We start from the raw sequence: 18,718 nt of genomic DNA, 5'->3' as shown, positions 1-18,718 counted from the left end.
TATCGCCTCTCATTGGGGGACACAGGAACCATGGGACGTCCCAAAGCAGTCCCTAGGGCGGGAAAAACAGACTTCCATCAGGCCAGAGGACTCACCCCTGCTGCCTGCAGGATCCTTCTGCCTAGGCCGGCGTCCGCCGAAGCATAGGTATGGCCCTTGTAAAATTTGGCGAACGTGTGGATGGAAGACCAAGTTGCCGCTTTGCAAAGCTGTAGGGCGGAAGCCCTGTGGTGCACTGCCCAGGAGGCGCCGACTGCCCGGGTAGAGTGAGCCTTAATCCCAGAAGGGGGCACTCTGTTCTTGACCCGGTAAGCCTCCAAAATTGCCATTCTGATCCAGCGAGCAATAGTCGCTTTAGAAGCCGGTTGGCCTCTGCGCGTGCCATCAGGAATGACGAAAAAAAGAATCCGTCTTCCAGAAAGTGGACGTTCTGTCCAGATAGATCCTCACTGCCCTGACGAGGTCCGGCTTGTTCAACGATCGCTCCAGAGGATGAGTCGGAGCTGGACAAAAGGAAGGTAGAACGATGTCCTCGTTGAGGTGGAAGGTGGAAACCACCTTAGGAAGAAAAGAAGGTGGAGGCCGGAAGACCACCTTGTCCTGGCGAATGACCAAAAACGGAGGACAGCAAGACAGGGCCGCCAGCTTGGAAACGCCGCGAATAGACGTGATGGCCACAAGAAAGGGCACCTTCCAAGATAAAACCGATAGAGGAATCTCCCTAAGAGGTTCAAAGGGGGAAACCCTCAGAACGTCCAGTACCAGGTTTAAGTCCCCTGCGTCCACAAGGGCTCTGTACGGCGGGACAGGTCTTAACCTGTGGCCGAGAGGCCAAGCTCTTCTGAAAGCGGATGGCAAGCACAGAAACCTGGCCCTTTAGAGAGCTAAGAGCCAGGCCCGAATCCAGTCCTGCCTGAAGGAAGGCCAAAAGAGAAGGCAGGGAAAAAACCATAGGCGGAACGTGGTTGGATTCGCACCAACGGAAGTAAGCCTTCCAGGTACGGTAGTAGATCCTGGAAGACGAAGGCTTCCGAGCATAAATCATGGTGTGAATCACCCGGACTGAAAGGCCGGACGCTCTTAGAACCGCGGTCTCAACAGCCACGCCGTTAAACTGAGCGACCGAGAATTCGGGTGGCAGATCGGACCCTGGGACAGCAGATCGAGCCTGTCTGGAAGGCGCCAGGGAGCGTCCGCGAGAAGGTTGACGAGCTCCGCGAACCAAGCTCTCCTGGGCCAATCCGGGGCGATCAGGATGATTGACACCCCTTCCGCTTTGATCTTCAACCGTTTGGGAAGAAATGGAAGGGGTGGGAACAGGTAGGGCAGCTCGAACGGAGACCAAGGAATGGCCAGAGCATCGACGCCCACTGCGAGAGGATCGCAGGACCTGGAGACGAACTGCGGAACCTTCCTGTTGATTCGAGACGCCGTGAGATCCACGTCCGGAGTGCCCCATCATAGACAAATCTGATGGAAGACCTCCGGATGCAAGGACCATACCCCTGCCGCGAGGCCCTTGCGGCTGAGGAAGTCGGCGGCCCAGTTGTCCACGCCGAGGATATGCACTGCGGATATCACCGGAACCGTTGCCTCTGCCCAGAGGATGATCTTGGATACCTCGGCAAGGGCCAAGGAGCTCCGGGTCCCCCCCTGATGGTTGACATATGCCACAGCCGTGGCGTTGTCCGTCTGGATCCGGACTGGAAGGCCACTGAGGATCCTTTCCCAGTGGCGGAGGGACAGAAAGATGGCCCGAATTTCGAGGACATTGATTGGCAGAGCTGACTCCTGCGACGACCAACGGCCCTGAACCGTCAGGTGGCAAAAAACCGCACCCCAGCCGAACAGGCTGGCGTCCGTTGTCACCACCTGCCAGTGAACTGGAAGGAAGGACCTGCCCTGGGAGATGAGAGGTGACGTCAGCCACCAGTTGAGGGACCGTTTGACCCGAGAAGAGAGTCTGATCGGCCGATCCAGGGAGAAGACAGACCTGTCCCACTGAGACAGAATGGCTTGCTGAAAAGGTCGCGAGTGAAATTGGGCGAAGAAATCGCTTCCAATGTAGCTACCATCCTCCCCAGAACCTTCATGGCCGATCGGAGGGAGGGAGGCCGAGGACCCTGGAGCAAGCGTATGTCCCGACAAAGAGTGGATCTCTTGTCTTTGGGAAGGAAGACTCTGGTCTGACGAGTGTCGAAAATCATGCCCAGAAAGATGATGCGCTGAGAAGGAATAAGGCAGGACTTCTTCTGGTTGACCAGCCACCCGAAACGGGCTAAGGTGTCGAGAACAATGGACAGGCTTTCGTGAGCCTGAGCAAAGGACGGAGCCTTGAGGAGGATGTCGTCGAGGTATGGAAATAGGACCAAGCCTCTGACTCTCAAGATGGCCATCAGCGCCGCCATGATCTTCGTGAACACCCTTGGCGCTGTTGCGAGACCGAATGGCAGGGCGACGAATTGAAAGTGTTCTCGTTGCACTGCGAAGCGCAGGAGACGGTGATGTCCGGGAAATATCGGGACATGGAGGTAGGCGTCCTGGATATCTATTGAGCCTAGAAATTCCTGGGCCTCCATGGAAGCAATTATCGAACGAAGGGATTCCATCCTGAAGTGTCTCAGGCGAACTCTCCTGTTCAGCAATTTGAGGTCCAGAATGGGGCGAACCTTGCCGTCTTTTTTCGGTACCACAAAAAGGTTCGAGTAGAAACCCGTGAACCGTTCTTTCTCTGGGACGGGAACGATTACCCCGGATTTGAGCAGAGAAGCGATGGCTGCGAAGAAGCCCGGAACTAGAGCGGGATCTCTTGGAGGACGGGATTGGAAGAAACGATCCCTGGGTCGGGAGGTGAACTCTATCTTGTATCCAGAGGATACAACTTCAATGACCCCTGCGTCCTCTACTGCGGAAAACCAGACGTCCCTGAAAAGGAGAAGACGGCCGCCCAACCTGGGAGTTGGGCTGGAGTCTTGCCAAGAGTCATGCGGAGGTGGATCTTCCAGTCCTGGGTCTGGAGGATCTACCCTGGGAGTAGCGAGGACGCCAGGACGGAGTGGGCCTAAAGGCCACCGCATTCTTCTCTTGACGTGCCTGTGGCCTCTGTTGCTGCTGGGAATCGGAGCTTGACGCAGCGAAGCGCCGAAAAGGCCGAAAAGAGCAAAACTGCCATCTAGGAGGAGGGCGACGAGGCTTAGCCTGGGGGAGAAGAGAACTTGTACCCCCGGTGGCGTCCTTAATGATTTGGTCCAGCTGGGAACCAAAGAGACGAGAGCCCTGGAAGGGCAGACTAGTGAGGGACTTTTGGAAGACAAGTCCGCCTGCCAGGCCTTGAGCCAAACGGTCCGGCGGATGGCAACGGCATTGCTGGAAGCCTGAGCCGCACAAGACGCGACATCCAGGGAGGCGGAGACCAGGTATTCACCGGCGTGGGAAATCTGGTTGGCAAGTTCCGCTAATTGCGCGGGAGGCGCCCCGTCCAGGATACCTCGCCGTAGATCCTTGGCCCATTTTGAGCTGGATTTTGAGGCCCAAGTGGAAGCAAAAGCTGGACATAGAGCCGCTGAAGCCGCTTCCAAGTGACACTAAGCTAAACTGAAGAGTATAATGCCAGTCGGTGGGGTGTACACTGCAGAGGAGGAGCTAACTTTTTTTATTTGCATAGTGTCAGCCTCCTAGTGGCAGCAGCATACACCCATGGTTGCTGTGTCCCCCAATGAGAGGCGATAAAGAAAAATCATCGTTCTTGGCAGCACATCACCCTGGGTAAACAATGGTAGTCTATGTGCACAGAATGACCCGTTACAGACCACTCTGTGCATATAAATGCAATCTAACTGTATAAACAGGCTATTACATGACTGTTGATTGTTATTTCTGCTCTCTGCTGCAGAGATATTATCGTGTAAAGTTTAGGTTATAATTTATGATATAGTTCCAAAGGACGTTACCAGAGATTTGTCTCTGAGGGTGTGTACTTCTTCCCCTGCATAAGTTGACCAATCATAAGCAGGCAGCAACATAAAGTGGAAAAAAAGAACACGCCCCCACAATAGTTTAGAACAGGCTTTCCCCTATGTGAGACATGTAATGACAGACAGTTTGATCCATGTGCTGAGCGGTATGGGATTACAACCTGTTGGAATTACCAAAGCTTTCATCTTTCATCTCACAGCAGACACGGAGGGGGAAGAGGGGTACATCAGAGCTGATAGCGCTGTGAAAGGAGAACTACAGCTGCAGAGGTATTTGTAATAATCAGACAGAGCTCAGATCTGGCGTACTGCCCCTCTCTCCCCCACACTGGCTGCCATGACATGAAAGCTGAAATGTATATGCTCAAGGAACTTTGCAGTCACACATACCTCTGCAGTTAGATCAGTGAAAAGAACAGTCATTAAATGCCTCACACAGGAGAAAGCCTGTTCTAAGCTACTGTGGAGGTGTGTACTTTTTCCTCCCCCCACTGATTGATCAAACGCATACAGGGGAAGAAGTACACACCCCTTGAGAAAAATCTTAGGTAGTGCACAGTTGGGCTTAACAAATTATAGCCTAAACGTTAACACCTTCAACAGAGAGGCGGAATAAAAAAAATACATTTTATTCAATTCTACAGCTATTGTTCCCTGATTTGTCCAGTTCAGCATGCTCAAACTGGTGAAAAGTCCTCTTTAATAGTCTGTCAGATTGGTAAACCACAATCCTATACTTTCAGAACAATTGCTAATACAAAAGCTCTCTGCGCATAGACTCAAAAAGACATAGCGATAAGGAATTTAGAATTGTGAGCCCCAATGAGAACAGTGATTATGTCAGCGAGTAAAATAAATTGACTATCTGCGCGAATAAACCATCATGTTATCGGCAGCACGTCTTCTGTTTACACAAGACAACATGCTACCGAAAGTGGTGATCTTTCAGCTTGCATTTTAATCCCGTGCAAGCAGTTTGCTGGCCTGTTCAGAAAGGCAGATAGTCGTTTGTCAGAAAAAAAGGAATATCTAGGAACGCTCATTCCACAATTAAGGGTCCGTCTAAATGCAGCGTAATATACTTTGTTTTAATTTATCAAATTCAGGATCTCAGTTTAAAGTCAGAGAAGGGTGATGTGGTGCAGGCATAGTCAATACAAGCTCAGAAAAAAAATGAGAATTAAAAATAAATGGATGAAATTTTATTTTCCGGACATAAAATGACCTGTGATGTGGATTTTAATATGCAGATTTTCATTGCAGATATCACCTTTTACAATGTTTTATCATGCAGCCTTAGCATGTAACATGGATTTTACTGCAGTTTTTGGTGTGAAAAATCCACAGCAGATAGTTTACATGTATATCTTTATATTTGAATTGGGTGCAAATATATACTCATTTCACTGACAGCAAGCAGATCTCGAAAATGGGAAGAAAATTAAAACAAAATATTTTTAAAAAAAAATCTTGGAAAAATATGGATCATTCAGTGTTTCATTCTATTATAAAAGTATACAACTCCTGCCGCTGTTAGAGGTTTCTGCAAACAGAGCTGAGGCTTACCATGCAGGTACGAGAGTTTTCACCAATGAAGGAGTCCCGCAGAACTTGGGTCAGTTTACTAGCCCTGAATGGCGTATGAGGCTTGTTCCGACCCAAGGCTCGAATGCATTCCTGAAGACAAAGAAGAAGCAGATCATCTATGGAGAAACAAATCCAGCATTTTGGGGAGAATTGATTACATAAGCACTTTTGAGGATGAAACAGTAATGCATCACTAATGTTATACTCAATATATTAATTGCTACCCCCTGGAGACGTGGACATTTTCAGTTTCTTTGGGCTTGTTTTTTCCTCCACAAACTCAAATAGAAAGGAAAATATACACAAACAGATGTGCATATATAACTGAAATTGCAATTACACGTTTCGTTACACACGTTTATTTCATTTGTGTGTATTGGATCAACACAAAAACAGGAGAGAAAAAAAAAAAAAGGGAAATTGGACATAATTTCACAGAAAACCCCAAAAGTGGCCAGACAAATTTGTTGGCATCTTTCCAAAATTGTGGGTAAACAACTTTGTTTCAAGCATGTGATGCTCCTGCAAACTCACCTGTGGCAAGTAACAGGTGTGGGCAATATGGAAATCACACCTGAAACCAGATAAAACAGGATTTTTGGTTGCTTACCGTAAAATCTGTTTCTTGGAGCCTCCATTGGGGGACACAGGAACCATGGGTGTATGCTGCTGCCACAAGGAGGCTGACAATATGCAAATAAAAATGTTAGCTCCTCCTCTGCAGTGTACACCCCACCGACTGGCATAATACTCTTCAGTTAGTGAGAAAGCAGTAGGAGAAAAATAACAAGGTTGAAAAACCAAAACCACAAACTTGAGAACTGTAAACGTGAGAACAGTCATAGAACCTATAACAAAAACATTGGGAGGGAGCTGTGTCCCCCAATGGAGGCTCCAAGAAACAGATTTTACGGTAAGCAACCAAAAATCCTGTTTTCTTTATCGCCTCTCATTGGGGGACACAGGAACCATGGGACGTCCCAAAGCAGTCCCAAGGGCGGGAAAAACAGACTTCCATCAGGTCAGAGGACTCACCATTGCCGCCTGCAAGATCCTTCTGCCTAGGCTGGAGTACGCCGAAGCGTAGGTATGGACCTTGTAAAATTTGGCGAACGTGTGGATGGAAGACCAGGTTGCCGCTTTGCAAAGCTGTAGGGCGGAAGCCCTGTGGTGCACCACCCAGGAGGCACCGACTGCCCGGGTAGAGTGAGCCTTGATCCCAGGAGGGGGCACTCTGTTCTTAACCCGGTAAGCCTCCAGAATTGCCGTTTTGATCCAGCGAGCAATAGTCGCCTTAAAAGCCGGTTGGCCTCTGCGCGGGCCATCAGGAATGATGAAAAGAGAATCTGTCCCCCGGAAAGTGGACGCTCTATCCCAGTAGATCCTCACTGCCCTGACGAAGTCCAGCTTGTTCAACGATCGCTCCAGAGGATGAGTCGGAGCTGGACAAAAGGAAGGTAGAACGATGTCCTCGTTGAGATGGAAGGTGGAAACCACCTTAGGAAGAAAGGAAGGCGGAGGCCTGAGGACCACCTTGTCTTGGTGAATGACCAAGAACGGAGGTCGGCAAGAGAGGGCCGCCAACTCAGAAACGCAGCGGATAGAAGTGATGGCCACAAGAAAGGCCACCTTCCAAGACAGAACTGATAGGGGAACCTCCCTGAGAGGTTCAAAGGGGGGAACACTCAGAACGTCCAGTACCAGGTTTAAATCCCATGAATCCACAGGGGCCCTGTACGGAGGGACCGCGTGGGATACTCCTTGAAGGAAGGTCTTAACCTGTGGTCTGGAAGCTAAAGTCTTTTGAAAAAGGATGGAAAGTACAGAAACCTGGCCTTTTAGGGAACTAAGAGCAAGGCCCGAATCCAGTCCTGCCTGAAGGAAAGCCAAGATGGAAGGCAGGGAAAAGGACATAGGTGAAACGTGGTTGGACTCGCACCAACGGAAGTAAGCCTTCCAGGCACAATAGTAGATCCTGGAAGACGAAGGCTTCCGAGCCTGAATCACGGTGTGAATCACCCGGGCCGAAAGGCCGGACGCTCTTAGAACTGCGGTCTCAACAGCCACGCCGTTAAACTGAGCGACCGAGAATTCGGGTGGCAGATCGGACCCGGAGACAGCAGATCGGGCCAGACTGGAAGGCGCCAGGGAGCGTCCGCGAGAAGATTGACGAGCTCCGCGAACCAAGCTGTCCAGGGCCAATCCGGGGCGATAGAATGACCGGCACCCCTTCCGCTTTGATCTTTTTCAGCAGTTTGGGAAGCAAGGGAAGGGGTGGGAACAGGTAGGGCAGCCCGAACTGTGACCAAGGAATGGCCAGAGCGTCGACGCCCACTACGAGAGGATCGCGAGATCCGGAGACGAACCGCGGAACCTTCCTGTTCATTCAAGACGCCGTGAGGTCCACGTCCGGAGTCCCCCATCGAAGAGAAATCTGATGGAAGACCTCCGGACGTAAGGACCATTCCCCTGCCGCGAGACCCTCACGGCTGAGGAAGTCGGCGGCCCAATTGTCCACGCCGGGGATATGCACCACGGATATCACCGGAACCGTTGCCCCTGCCCAAAGGAGAATCCTGGATACCTCGGCCAAGGAGCTCCGAGTTCCCCCCTGATGGTTGACATATGCCACCGCCATGGCATTGTCCGTCTGGATTCGGATAGGAAGGCCCCTGAGAATCCTTTCCCAGTGACGAAGGGACAGAAAAATGGCCCGTATCTCGAGGACATTAATCGGTAAGGCTGACTCTTGCGCCGACCAGCGGCCCCCGTACAGTCAGGTAGCGAAACACTGCACCCCAGCCGAGCAGGCTGGCATCAGTCGTCACCACTTGCCAGTGAACTGGAAGGAAGGACCTGCCCTGGGACATGAGAGGTGATATGAGCCACCAGTAGAGAGACCGTTTGACTCGGGGGGAGAGTCGGATGGGGCGGTCCAGGGAGAAGACCGACCTGTTCCACTGAGACAGGATGGCTTGCTGAAGAGGTCGAGAGTGAAATTGGGCGAAGGGAATCGCTTCCAATGTTGCTACCATCCTCCCCAAAACCTTCATGGCCGATCGGTGGGAGGGAGGCCGAGGGCCCTGGAGCACGCTTATGTCCCGACGAAGAATGGATCTCTTGACTTCGGGGAGAAAGACCCTGGTCCGACGGGTGTCGAAGAGCATGTCCAGACAGATGATGCGCTGAGAAGGAATAAGACAGGACTTCTTCCGGTTGACCAACCACCCGAAACGGGCTAGGGTGTCGAGAACGATGGACAGGCTTTCGTGGGCGTGAGAAAAGGACGGAGCCTTGATGAGGATGTCGTCGAGGTATGGAAAAAGACCCAGACCTCTGACCCTCAAGGTGGCCATCAGTGCCGCCATGATCTTCGTGAAGACTCTTGGGGCGGTTGCAAGACCGAACGGCAGGGCGACGAACTGAAAGTGTTCCTGGAGCACCGTAAAGCGCAGGAATGGGTGATGTCCTGGAAATATCGGAACATGGAGGTAGGCGTCCTGAATATCTATGGAACACAGAGATTCGTGAGCCTCCATGGAAGCGATTACCGAACGAAGGGATTCCATCCTGAAGTGCTTTAGACGGACTCTCCTGTTCAGTAATTTGAGATCCGGAATGGGACGCACTCTGCCGTCTTTTTTCGGTACCACAAAAAGGTTTGAGTAGAAATCTGTGAACCGTTCTTTTTTCTGGGACAGGAACGATTACCCCGGCTTTGAGGAGAGACGCGATGGCTGCGAAGAAACCCGGAACTAGAGCGGGATCTCTTGGAGGTCGGGATTCGAAGAAAACGATCCCGGGGTCGAGAAGGGATACAAGATAGAGTTCCTGAGGATACAACTTCCCTGACCCAAGCGTCCTCTACCGAGGAGATCCAGACGTCCGTGAAGAAGAGGAGACGGCCGCCCAGCCTGGGAGGTGGGCTGGCTACTAGTCGAGTCATGCCGAGGAGGTCCTTCCAGTCCTGGACCTGGAGGATCTACCCAGGGAGTAGCGAGGAAGGAGTGGGCCTCAAGGATACCGTCTTCTTCTCTTGACGGCCTGTGGCCTCTGTTGCTGCTGGGAGAAGGAATTTGATGCCGCGAAGCGCCAAAAGGACCGAAATTGACGTCTAGGAGGAGGGCATCGAGGCTAGGCCTGGGGAAGAAGGGAACTCGTGCCCCTTGTAGCGTCCTTAATGATTTGGTCTAGCTTAGAACCAAAGAGACGAGACCCCTGAAAAGGCAGGCTGGTAAGGGACTTTTTAGAAGACAAATCCGCCTGCCAGGCCTTAAGCCAAACGGTTCGGCGGATGGCAACCGCGTTGCTGGACGCCTGAGCCGCACAAGACGCGGCGTCCAGGGAGGCGGAGACCAGATATTCACCCGCGTGAGAAATCTGGTTGGCAAGTTCCGCCAGCTGTCCGGATGGAACCCCGTCCAGAATGCCCTGACGGAGCTGTTTGGCCCATTTGGAAATGGATTTTGAAACCCAAGTGGAAGCGAAGGCCGGGCAAAGACTAGCTGAGGCCGCCTCAAAGGCTGACTTCGCGAAAGATTCTATGACCCTATCGTTAGAATCTTTCAGAGATGCTCCGCCGGACAGTGGGAGAACCGTGTTGGTGGACAGTCTGGAAACTGGAGGGTCCACTGAAGGAGAAGCAGTCCAATCAGCGGAGAGCTCCGGAGAGAAGGGATATAACACGTCAAGTCGCTTTCCTCTCTGAAAGCGTCTGGTCGGGTTCTCTCTTTCTCTAGCCATAATCTCCTCGAATCCCGGGTGAGGAGCGAAAAACTTGGAAGGTGGTTTAGCCCGTCTAAACGAAACCGCCTGATCTGCGGGTTCCGTAGAGGACTGTTTGATGCCACAGGTTTGATTTATCGCTTTAATAAGATTCTGAACCATATCCCTCATGGTAGCGATTTGGTTCGAATCCAGCTCCGAAACATCCTCCGAGGGGGCATCAGAACGCCTCGCCTGACTCAGGGGAGGAGGATCGGGAGGACGCCGACCGCAGAGGAGGACCGAGTGGCGAGATGGAGCGAGAAGAGGACTCAGACCGGCGTTCCTGTCTGGACCTTTTGCGGCTAGCCGTGGACGGCTCGGACGGAATTTCCCGCGACCCGCTGGCTACTGTGGGGGTGTGCAGGGGTAACCGATCCAGCACGGACACCAGGGTTTGAGACACCCGTGTTAAATCGGCCACCGATTGGGACAGAGAGGAGGCCAGCCTGGGATAGGGGTATCACTCTCGGGCGGATCGGCCGGGGGATCCTGGGCAGTGGGATCGGGTTGCTGCAGGACTGAAATATGCAAAGTACTTGACTAAGACAGAAGAGGAAGAAGCAGGAGGACGAGAGCGGCCCCCTTTAGAGGTAGACATTTTGAGAAGGTCCCTGAAGAAAATGCCAGCGGGTTAGGAGACAGTGGGGCAGAGGGGGTGTCAGTCTGCAGTGCAGCTACTCACGGACCCGGTCCTGGAAGATGTTCCGCTTGCGGTGGGTCTCCGATGAAAACAAGGTGAAATTCCTGCCCTGAGGTGCTGTAGTCGGAGTGCGGTGGCGATGTGGGGGTCGCGCTGCGTGAGCAACTGCTCCTGAGAAGCGGTGAGGGCCCACAGACGTTGTCCCTGGAAGAGGGGCGGAGTCAGCCATAGAAGCGCCGGTGGGCAGGGCACGGAATGTCGGGCGGGAAAAAGCCCGCCCGCAGAAGCGGTAGTGGAGGAGCGCGGGACCGGAAGTAGGCCCCGGCCTAAGCCGGGACCTAAATTAGAGGCCGGCGCCGCCGGAGAAGGGAACCGCGGCGCCGAAGCAGTGCGCCGCAGGGACTGAGTAGAGCGGCAGCCTGCCAAGGCCGCCCGGGAAAGCGAAGAAAGCGAAAGTGGCGGGGTCGCGGCGCCAGAAGTAGGCCCCGGCAGAAGCCGGGACCTAAATTAGAAGCCGGCGCTGCCGGAGAATCGCGGCGCAGGAGCGCCGCAGAAAGTAAGTGGCACGGCATCCTGCCAAGGACGCCGTGCAGACACAGGACACATTGTGGCCGCCGAGCAGTGAGGCCGCAGGGGGAGCGGCGCGGCAGCCTGCTAGGCTGTGACACTGTAAGGGAGACATTGTGGCGAGCTGTGCGGCTGCAGGGAGAGCACTGCGGCCGCCAATGAAGGAGAGCTTAGGAAAATGAGATACTGCCCTTGTGGCTGTCCCTGGGATCCCTATAAAATAAACGCCATGAGAAGATTCGCATTTAGGGACTACTATGCCCCCACATTGTGAGGGAGGACCGGGGGACATCTGAGAAAAGATCCCGGGGGAATGGAGGGGAAATACTCACCTAAACATCCCACGCCGTTACTAACCTGAGGGGAATGAGACGTCCACGGAGCTGTCATCTCCTCCAACCGACAGGCTCTGTTAGGCGAGTGGGTGGGGGACGGGGCCAGGACCGGACTTCTGAGCACGCTTGTGTGCTAGGATCTTGGTCCTGGGTAGGGATCTATGAGGATACGGGGTGGCAGTACACGCCGTACTCATAGTCCGCTTTGTGGGACTACAGGTGTGACTGTTCACCCTGTATCCCTTCCGAAAAACCTGAAAGAAAACGACGCACATTGAGGTAGATAAGGGTCTAATGAAAGACCCGTGTCCACCTCCTACTGACACTAAGCTAAAAACTGAAGAGTATTATGCCAGTCGGTGGGGTGTACACTGCAGAGGAGGAGCTAACTTTTTTATTTGCATAGTGTCAGCCTCCTAGTGGCAACAGCATACACCCATGGTTCCTGTGTCCCCCAATGAGAGGCGATAAAGAAGAAGGGGTTGACATTGTGTGTCTGTGTGTGCCACACTAAGCATGGAGAAAGGAAAAGGAGAAGAGAACTGTCGGGGGACAGAGATCTTGATGTTTCTTTATAATGCCCAACATAATCACGAACTTTACAACGCATGGCACTTTAGCTAATCTACCTGGACGTGGACGGCAGAGACAAATTGATGAAAGGTTGCAACGCAGGATAATCCGGATGGTGGATAAGAAGCCCCAATCAAGTTCCAAAGAAATTCAAGCTGACCTGCAGCCTCTGGGTGCATCAGTGTCAGAGCAAACTATCTTTCAATATTTGAATGATATGAAAAACTCTATGGCAGGAGACCCAGGAGGACCCCAGTGCTGACACAGACATAAAAAAGCTAAACTGCACTTTGCTAAAATGTACGTGAGTAGGCTAAAATCCTTTCGTGAAAGCATCTTGTGGACAGATGAGACCAAGATAGAGCTTTTGGTAAAGCACATGATTCTATTGTTTACTGAAAATGGAATGAGGCCTACAAAGAAAAGAACACAGTACCTACAGTCAAATATGGTGGAAATTAAAAGACGATTTAGGGCATTTTTGTTGCCTCTGACACTGGGTGCCTTGACTGTGTACAAGGCATCATGAAAACTGAAGATTACCAATGGATTTTGGTTCGCAATGTAGTGCTAAGTGTCAGAACGCTTAGTTTGCGTCCTAGGTCATGGGTTTCCAGCAGGACAATGACCCCAAACACACCTCAAGAAGCACCCAAAAATGGATGGAAACAGTGCTGAAGAGTTTAGAAGCGGCCAACAATGAGTCCAAATCTAACTCCCATTGAACACCTGTAGGGAAATCTTAAAATTTCAGTTGGGAGAAGAAGTTGACCAAAATTCCAGTTGAGTGGTGAAAGAAGCTTTCTGATGGCTAGAGGAAGTGACTGATTGCAGTTATTTATTCCAAAGGGTGTGTAACCAAATATTAAGCTGATGGTACCAACAATTTTGTCTGATTCATCTTTGTTTTTTTGTGTGAAATTATGTACAATCTGACTTCTTCTAGAACAATTTAAAGGGTGAGAAAACTTTCGGCCATTTGCACCATTTTTTTTTTTATTTTTTGCTATGGTGTCCACTGAAGAGATTAACTAATTTGACAATTTTTTTAGATCAGGTCGTTACGGACGCGGCAATACCAAATGTGTGTACTTTGTTTTGTTTATTTTTGTTTTTACAAAAAAGGTAAGTATAATAAGGGTATACAATATTTTTTTTAAATATTTTTCTTCAATTTTTTTTTACTGTCTTACTTAGTCCCTCTATGGGACTTTAACTTTTATTACTCTGACCTCTTGTACGATACATTGCAATGCATTATACATGTTAGTATTACACTTACAGAAGCCTCTTAGAAAATGCTTCTGGCATGGTCTAAGCAGCCACCATCGCTGGTAGACCCAGAGGTCAACATGACAACCTCGGGTTGCTGTGATGTCCATTGGGCTCTGACGATGACATAGCAGGGGCGCTGATCGGATGGGTGAGGGAGCCCCCCTCTCTCTCCTTGCCTCCTAAATGTTCCCCCCATCCCCTCGCATTTAGGGGGTTAAACAGCCGTATGGGACTTTAACCTGGCTGGCCGGGCTTCATAAGAGAACCAAGATGGCAGAAGATAGATCCAATCACAGCACGTTTTTTTGACACGACAATCTGCCTTTCAGTGCAAAAAAACCCACCTTTAGTGCTAATAAACTCTTGTTAATCTCGGCCCCTTCGAGTCGTGTCTGTCTGTCCGCACTCGAGGTGTCGGCGCCTCTTTCATTTCCAGCCAAATCAATCAGAGAAAATTTACCATGGAGTTTCCCCTTCCGTCGCAGAATTATCTGGAACACAGCATGACTTCTAGAAGAGTGAGCGTTAGCCGAGGTCTGACCGGACGTCCTAAAGTGGGGAGGGGGGAACAAAAACAAAACAGTCAATTCTCTTGTATAGTACATGGGGGAAATGGGAAGCATGGCTAAAAATGAGAATAAGTCCGTCCTTATAATAGTAGAAGGTAACGAAATCTACATAATAATAGGGCCCAATAAATGCATAAAGCGGTCTCATCGCAGATCGTACCTGCAGCTGTTGCCGATCTCGATGAGTTTCAGAACATCTTCTACACATTTCACTTCTCTTTCCTGTAGGCCGACCACCTGAACTTGCTGTTTGCCATCTTCTAAGACCCTCAATTTGGTTTTCCGGTTGAGTAAGTCAAAAACCTTAAAACAAAGAACAAATCCTCGATAATGTATCTCCTATTCCTGGGTCAGAGGACTGACCATTGAGAGCCTCAAGTGATGGCGAGACACAAGAATACGGGAGACATGGAATCAGCCAAGTGAGGAAGTCTACCCCGCCAACTATACGAGGAGAACTGAAGGCGCTGTACCCTGGTGATCAGTGGTGTCTTGGACCATCAACATTAATAGTGGGAAAGTGGCCTTCACCTGCTCCGCAGGTCATAGATAAAGCGCTTCGCCCACTGCCAGTGAATTTATACTATAAGCTCCATGTCGCCGCTCTTCTCTACCATCACCAGTCTGGCTCCCATGTCTTAGGCGAAATTCATATGTCTGTATAACACAGTCCTAAACATGACGGCCTCATATATCCCTCTGAGGCTGTCAGGTTGGAGGTCAGGAGAACTGCGACCAGTCCGTGCACAGGTTGTGTGGGTGAAGCTTTCATGTTGACATACATGGAAGGTTTTTCGTGACGAAAAATGTGTCAAAGAGAATCCACAGTGATCTATATGGCAGGCGAACCCTCAGATTTCAGCTGGAGGTTTGCAGGTTTCTGTGTCGTGAATCGACAAGCGGATTAATTCATGTATCGCTATCTGACCCGCTTTGTAAATCCATATCAATAAGGGACAGGTCACAACATTGTTTCTGCAGTGTATAATTCAGACCCCATGATGGCTGATTAGGAATCGCTCAGATCAATGGAAGGTGTCGAATAACTGGACATTTCTGTGTAGGAACCATGTAAACGTACTCTTAGAGGCCAATTCATCCTTTATTTTGTGCCCGTATTCTGTAATAATAATGGGCATGATTTTTGGTTATACGAAAACTGTGCAATTGAAAACTAACATACAATATTTTAAGGCTGAGCGCAGATGGAAAAGATTGCACTCCAACGAGCACTTCATCGCATTCAAACAGTCCCTGACTACTTTCAAGACCACACTCACCACAGCTAAACAAACCTACTTCTCATCTCTCATATCCTCCCTGTCTCACAACCCTAAACAGTTATTCAACACCTTCAATTCTCTCCTCCGTCCCCCAGCACCTCCTCCCTCCCCACTCATCTCAGCTGAAGACTTTGCCTCATTTTTCAAGCAGAAGATTGAGAACATCAGAGACAGTTTTGGTCAACAACTCCCAGAGCCCTTCCTCCCAACTACCCAGCCCTCCACCTCCAAAACCAACTTCTCCACCATTACAGAAGATCGACTCTCCACTCTACTCTCAAGATCGCATCTCACCACCTGTGCACTTGACCCGATCCCATCCCACTTCATCCCAAACCTCACCACATTTATATATGCCAGTTGTTAATGGATGGCCAATCTTTCTAGGTATGCTGGTTACTAGCAGATAACCAATCAATATTAGCAGTCATAAAGCGGGGAAACAATAGCACAAGAGGTCCCAGACATATGCAACACAAAAAAAAGTCTTACTTTTTGATGTTGCGTCGCTGAGATGTTGGTACTGTGTATTCACTGCCTCGAGGCGTCCCCCTTCTCCAAGTCTCAGCTCTAGGTGACGTCACCCAGACCTCTCCACACACTGCTACAGTCTAGCGGCACCTTCAGCCGAGGAACGCCGCCTGTCGGGATCTCTGGTGAGCGTAGCAGTGCTCTACCAATAGGGGAGGACGCTCCCCTGATCTCCACCGCTCTCTACCGCACTGACCCCCAAGCTGAACTCACGGAGGCATTGCATGTCAGCGCATTCCATGAACTAGCGCACACATTAAGTTCTCTTCAAATAGCAGCTGCCTCTGCTCATTTGGAATCAGCTTACTGACCATCCTTGCCAGCACACTTCGAGGCAGTGAATACACAGCACCGACATCTCAGCGATGCATCATCAAAAAGTAAGACTTTTTTTGAGTTGCATATGTCTGGGACCTATTGTGCTATTGTTTCCCCGCTGTATGACTGCTAATATTGATTGGTTATCTGCTAGTAACCAGCATACCTAGAAAGATTGGCCATACATTAACAACTGGTGTATCTATCTATCTATATCTATCTAGAAAGTATCAAACCATTTTTGGACAATATGGGAATGGTCTTTTAGCCAAATAGTGGTGTGTTCTTTTCTTATAGGAAAGAGAAGGAGATCCAGCTCAACGATGTAGTGAAAAATCCATAGTTTTATTTCACTTCAAATATCGTAGTTACTCACCGATAACGGTATTTCTCTGATCCCATGACGGCACCACGGAGAGAGAGGGATCCGCCCTCAGGGACAGGAAACCCACAGGTTAAAAAAGCGGGACCTCTCCTCCACCTCAGTTTGTTTTATAGATCCTTGACAGGACTTCACCTGTAACTTAAGTAGTTATTTACACACACAGAAAGTCTTTCAAGTCATCGTTTATCATCATTATATTGTTATTTAAAAAATTTTTTTTTTTTTTTCCCCCACCGCGTGGCTAAGCATTAATGGCTAACTAGAAGTGTGCACACCCATATGTGAAGGGAGGGAATATACAGGTGCCATCATGGGTTCAGAGAAATACCGTTATCGGTGAGTAACTACGATATTCTCTTACTCCCATGACGGCACCACGGAGAGAATTTCATAGGATGTGAGTTTTAGGGTGGGATTACTGCTTCCAGAACCCTTCTCCCGAAGGTTAAGTCTGAAGAGGAAGATAGGTCCAGCTGGTAGTGCTTAAAGAAAGTAGAGGAAGAGGACCAAGTGGCTGCTCTACATATCTGGTCAAGTGATGATCCAGCTCGCTCTGCCCAAGAGGTCGCCACCGATCTGGTTGAATGAGCCTTAATTCCTTCTGGAGTGGCTTCCTTGGATGAGGCGTATGACAGGGCAATGGCGTCCCACATCCATCTTGCCAACGTGGCTGTTGATGCTTTGTGTCCTTTGTTTGGCCCCTGAAAATAGACAAACAGAGACCTCCCTTTCCTACACTCCTTCGTGGCTGATATATATTGGGTGAGACATCTCTTCACATCCAGTGTGTGCAAGGTTTTTCCCCTTTTTATTTATATATATATTTTTTTTTTGGGGGGGGGGGGGGGGTTGGACAAAAACATGGTAAGGATATCTCCTGGGATCTATGGAAGCGTGATGCCACTTTAGGAAGGGAGGATGGATCAGTTTTAAGGACTACGCGGTCCTTTTATATCTGGGTTAGAGGCAGATAAGCTGATAGAGCCTGTAAGTCACTGATCCTGCAAGCCGAGGTTAGTGCTAACAGAAGCAAGGTTTTCAGGGAAACTATTTTTAAGGAAGCCTGTGATAAGGGTTCAAAAGGCGCTTTGGTTAGTGCAGAAGGTACTACGTTCAGATCCCAGGAAGCGTAGTATGATGTACAACTGGCCTAGATCTAGTTAAAGCTTTATCGAACCTTTTAATCTAGTGTTCCCTTCCCAGTCACAGTTATAAAGGGCGCCCAATGCTGCGACTTGAACTTTTTAGAGTTCTCGTTGCCAAGCCTTTCTCTAATCCTTTTTGGAGGAATTCTAGTATTCCCTGAACTGGGGTCTCTCCCGATAAGCTGATACCTGAATTAGAGAGGAATCTTTTCCAGACTTTGCCATACGCACTGGTAGTTACTCGATTCCTATTGGTTAACAGAGTTCAGACTAAATTTGGAGAAAAACCCTTTCCTGGTCAAAAGTTCCCTCTCAAATTCCAGGCTGCCATATGCAAGTTTTTTTTTTTTTTTTTTTACTTGTGGATGGTTTATTGGCCCCTGGCGCAGAAGATTCGGGATATCTGGGAGGACCCAAGGGTCTGTTACCGACATTAGGCGTAGCCATGGGAACCGCGTTCTTTTTGGCCAAAAGAAAAAGGGCTATCATGATCATCTTTGCTCTGTCGTCCTGGAATTTCCCCAGGACTAATGGAATCAATGCTATCGGGGGAAAGGCGTATGTTATTTGGAAATTACAGGGAATTAGAAAGGCGTCTAGGGTCACTGGATTCCCCCGTGGATCTATTGGACAGAATTTCTCTGTTTTCTGGTTTTGACTGTTCTCGAATAGATCTATATCCGGGGTCCCCCAACGGTCCACTATGTGATTAAATATTTGCTGGTTTAATTCCCTGTTTTAGCTGTGTTCTGCTAATAAATCTGCTGTC

At 49.8% G+C, this 18,718-nt stretch overlaps 1 protein-coding gene across 6 annotated transcripts in view; it reads right to left on the bottom strand.

The window, feature by feature from the left end:
• The window catches only part of KIF2A (kinesin family member 2A), an 89,848-nt gene that overhangs the window by 11,992 nt on the left and 59,138 nt on the right, over positions 1–18,718 (bottom strand). For all 6 annotated transcript variants that reach the window (XM_069749199.1, XM_069749157.1, XM_069749175.1 and 3 more), the window contains exons 13-15: positions 14,448–14,590; positions 14,063–14,267; positions 5,541–5,651 (exon numbers count right to left, since the gene is read on the bottom strand). In XM_069749199.1, the coding sequence (XP_069605300.1) occupies positions 5,541–5,651; positions 14,063–14,267; positions 14,448–14,590 (459 nt within the window). The remainder of the gene's footprint in view (positions 1–5,540; positions 5,652–14,062; positions 14,268–14,447; positions 14,591–18,718) is intronic.

Source organism: Ranitomeya imitator, chromosome 1 (assembly GCF_032444005.1).
Source record: "Ranitomeya imitator isolate aRanImi1 chromosome 1, aRanImi1.pri, whole genome shotgun sequence".
NCBI classification, from domain to species: Eukaryota; Metazoa; Chordata; class Amphibia; order Anura; family Dendrobatidae; genus Ranitomeya; species Ranitomeya imitator.
Note: the sequence above shows the minus strand (reverse complement) of the source record. Positions and strands in the feature narration are given on the sequence as shown.